The sequence below is a fragment of the Phoenix dactylifera genome, unplaced genomic scaffold (assembly GCF_009389715.1).
Source record: "Phoenix dactylifera cultivar Barhee BC4 unplaced genomic scaffold, palm_55x_up_171113_PBpolish2nd_filt_p 000848F, whole genome shotgun sequence".
Taxonomy (NCBI): Eukaryota; Viridiplantae; Streptophyta; class Magnoliopsida; order Arecales; family Arecaceae; genus Phoenix; species Phoenix dactylifera.
Genome location: NW_024068212.1, coordinates 96,671 through 99,999, shown reverse-complemented (window position 1 = coordinate 99,999; position 3,329 = coordinate 96,671). Strand labels below are relative to the sequence as shown.

The window sequence follows — 3,329 nt, the reverse complement described above, 5'->3', positions numbered from 1 at the left end:
GTACTCAAAAAGTGATGCTTGGAAGAATCCGATGGATGCGCTGCTGCCATGTAGATATATTTCTTTTTTCCTTGGAAGATAGTTTATCTTGGTGCCAAAGATGACCCATTTTGACATCATATTGCAGTGCTAGAAAATAACAAATTCACGCGATGTATAGCACAAGCCAGTGCGCATAAGGAGCCAACGGAGTTGGGGTCATGGTTTGTTACGGTTACAACTCCGAGTATTGTTGTTATATATATAGAGTCATAATGCTTGATTGACCACTTCATCAGATAGGACTTACTAACCAGATGACGTGGCAAACATTATTCTTCAACACGACATTACTTCTACCCACGTAGGACACTAAAATTTTACTTCTTTTTTTTTTTTGGTAAAAAATAGGAGGGGAGGGGGAGGGACCAGCCCACCCGCGTAGCAGCCCCATTACTGGGCCCCCCTTCCACCAGGGAATGTTGGTAAAATTTTACTTCTTCGAATTCAGATGATGTCATGCTGGTGAAAACTGTTACGACACATTTATTGTTTCTTTAGACTCATATGATATGCTGGTCCACCAAGCATTAAATTGTGAACCTTGGACCTTCTCCAAGTGCACGCCCTTAGAAGAATGGCGCCGAACGGAGCTAACAACTTTTGGCTGAGTTGAGCAGCTTTACTTCCACACGTAGGCGAGTAGGTTGGACACAAGCTCCATTCAATACATATATAACACACTAGGAAACCATAACAGATATGTAAACAAGGACCAAGAAACGCACAAACCATCTTCAACAATCCATGGCGCAGGTGCCGAAGTTGCTCTTCTTTTATTAGCAAATTTGAAAAACAAAGTCTCCAGTCATCACAGTACGATGGATGGAGAAGTCCGCAACACCAAAATAATAATGTAAGCCACCCTCTTCCCACAAGTTCCAGCCCCCATGGCCCCATCCCTTCCCAACAAACCCCAAGCATCACGCCTAGCCCCAAGTGAAAGACTCACAAAGCTCGTCCACCTTCTCTTCTTTGTGACTAATTCCACAAAGAAGACCTTCTTCCCGAGGCTCCAATCACCTGCGCACTACCATATAAATATATAACCTACGTTCTAACCATTACCCGCTATGACCATGCATATACTACTTGACGGCTTCTACGGATAGAAGTCGGGCATGGGCGGAGCCTCGGAGTTGCTTGTCCCCGCACCATCGCCACCACCATACATCCCGAAGAAGTAGCCTGATCCTGAGCCTTCGCCGGAGAGATGGTTGATGAAAGGAGGTGGCGCAGTTGGTGGCATGATGAGGCTCCATGAAGGTGGCGGCGGCAGCATCGACGAGCACATTAGGGGCGGCTGTGAACGGACCGATGGGGAGGCTGCGATCTGGGGGTGGCGGCGCTGCTTGAAGATCGGAGAATGTTCGCCGCGGAGGCCGATGCGCTGGTCGCCCTCACTCTCACGGTAGCGCTGCAAGTACCGTCTGAGGGGACCGACGTAGTCCTCGAAGCCAAGCTTTCCCATGGCCCAGATCACGTCTTCGGCGGTGATGGTCTTGCGCTGCTCCCGCTGGCACCGCTCGTTGGCCTCGCCGGTGATGAAGCTGATGTACTCCGACACGCACTCCAGGGTCGTCATTTTGGCGTCGTCGGAAATCTTTGCATGCATCGGCAGGACCCTGCGCATGATACGGATGACGTTGGTGGTCGGCATGTAATGCTCCTGCTCCCGGAGGTTGACCTGGGGCTGGGCTGCGGGGGCGGTGGCGGTCGAGGCGGTGCCGCCGGGAGGGGCCGGGGTCCCGGCGGCCGAACCGGCCTGCAGGTTGGTGTTGACTCCGGCGGGACCCGCCTGGCTCGCGTTGATCCCGTCGTCGAATGGCCTGGCCGCCCCTGCAAGCCACAAGTACAGTTCCGTCAGAGCAAAGGAATAAACTTGTAAGAAGCTGGAGAAGAGACCTGTTAGAAGCGCCGCATGGGTATCCTGTGCCACGAGGACTCGTGGCTACCGAGCCTAAAATGGCATTGGCTTATGCGAGGCTTGTTTGCATGAGGACAGGTGGCTAGTTCTCAGGTTGCTGCTTTTTTTGGTTTCGAGCTTTTCTGATGGAAATCGTGAAGTGGATTGGCTGTAAAGCGAAGAGCAGCACTTTTTTCTGGCGTGGAAGGGCATGGAAAGGTTGTTGACCAAAGAATGCTAGAAAGGACCGAAGGGAAGGAAGAAAAAGATGACGTCCAAAGTGGGAGAGAAAACAGCATAGACCGTGTTTTGATTGATCTTTTTGTGGGCTTATGTGGTGGTATAACTGAAACGAGAGAATGGGGCGTTAAGCTTGCATTTGTTGTTTCTCTCTGGGGAATCAAAATGGTCTTTTACTTTGTACCAGAAATTAAGAAGTATTTTTCTTTTTTAATAAATATATACATTCCTTTTCCGTATCAAAGTTTCAGCTGGAGTTGCCAGATATTGTTTTCTTTTTTTAAACAAAATAAAAAGATATAAGGAAAGAGAAGAACAGAAAATTAGGGATTAGAAAGGGAGGGGAGGAGGAGATGTTAAACTTGGAGGAAATGAGTGTAAATTAGGGATTAGAAAAATGGAAATATCATTTACTGGGCAAGCCATGGATGTGGATTTTGATGGAGATATGAGAGAGAGAGAGAGAGAGTGAGAAAGAGAATAGGAGTGAGAGAATATTAGGATTTTATGGAAATGAGTTAAAATAGAGAACAGAACATCAATGGAAATACCCTGCAAAGGACAAGCCATAGGTGTGTGCTTTGATGGAATAGAAAAGATACGAGAGAGTGAGAGTGAGAGTGAGTGAGTGAGTGAGAGAGAGGGAGAGAGAGTTAGTAGGACTTCCGAAGAAATTAGCTTAGTTTAGGGAATCGAAGATGAAAATTCCTTCAATGGACATGCAATAGGTGTTGACTGTGATGAAAGAGAGCAGAAAGCAGAAGCCTTTAGAGAGGAAATGAGCAAGATATCAGTAAAGCTCATCATCAGTACTTTATATGAGCAAATTATTCTACATTACCAGAGCTGATCCTTGGTAGTCGTGAGAAAACTGGGATGCCATCGCCACCTCCTGCCATTGCTCTCTCCCTCTGTCCTCTCTCTTCTTTCTCTCTCACTGAACTGGTGGTGAACTTCGTGAGGGTGAGGCTCCCATATAATGCCCTCACGGGCCAATCCATGTGGCACGCTCGGGAGGGTGAAGCGCAGAAACGACATGAGAAAAAACGTTCAAGAACCATGGGGTCAATATGCCAGCATCCAATGCGCTGATGGGCGAAAAAAAAAAATTCAACATCTGACGGTTGATATCGCCCTAAAGAGC

General features: G+C 47.8%; 1 protein-coding gene across 1 annotated transcript; it reads right to left on the bottom strand.

Moving 5' to 3' along the window:
- Positions 1-904: 904 nt before the first annotated feature.
- Positions 905-3,068, bottom strand: LOC103713308 (nuclear transcription factor Y subunit B-10-like). Its single transcript, XM_039120654.1, has 2 exons — positions 3,027-3,068; positions 905-1,969 (listed from the first exon to the last, which is right to left on the bottom strand). The coding sequence occupies exons 1-2, from the start codon at positions 3,066-3,068 to the stop codon at positions 1,142-1,144; spliced, it is 870 nt and encodes a 289-aa protein (XP_038976582.1). The 3' UTR covers positions 905-1,141.
- Positions 3,069-3,329: the final 261 nt, after the last annotated feature.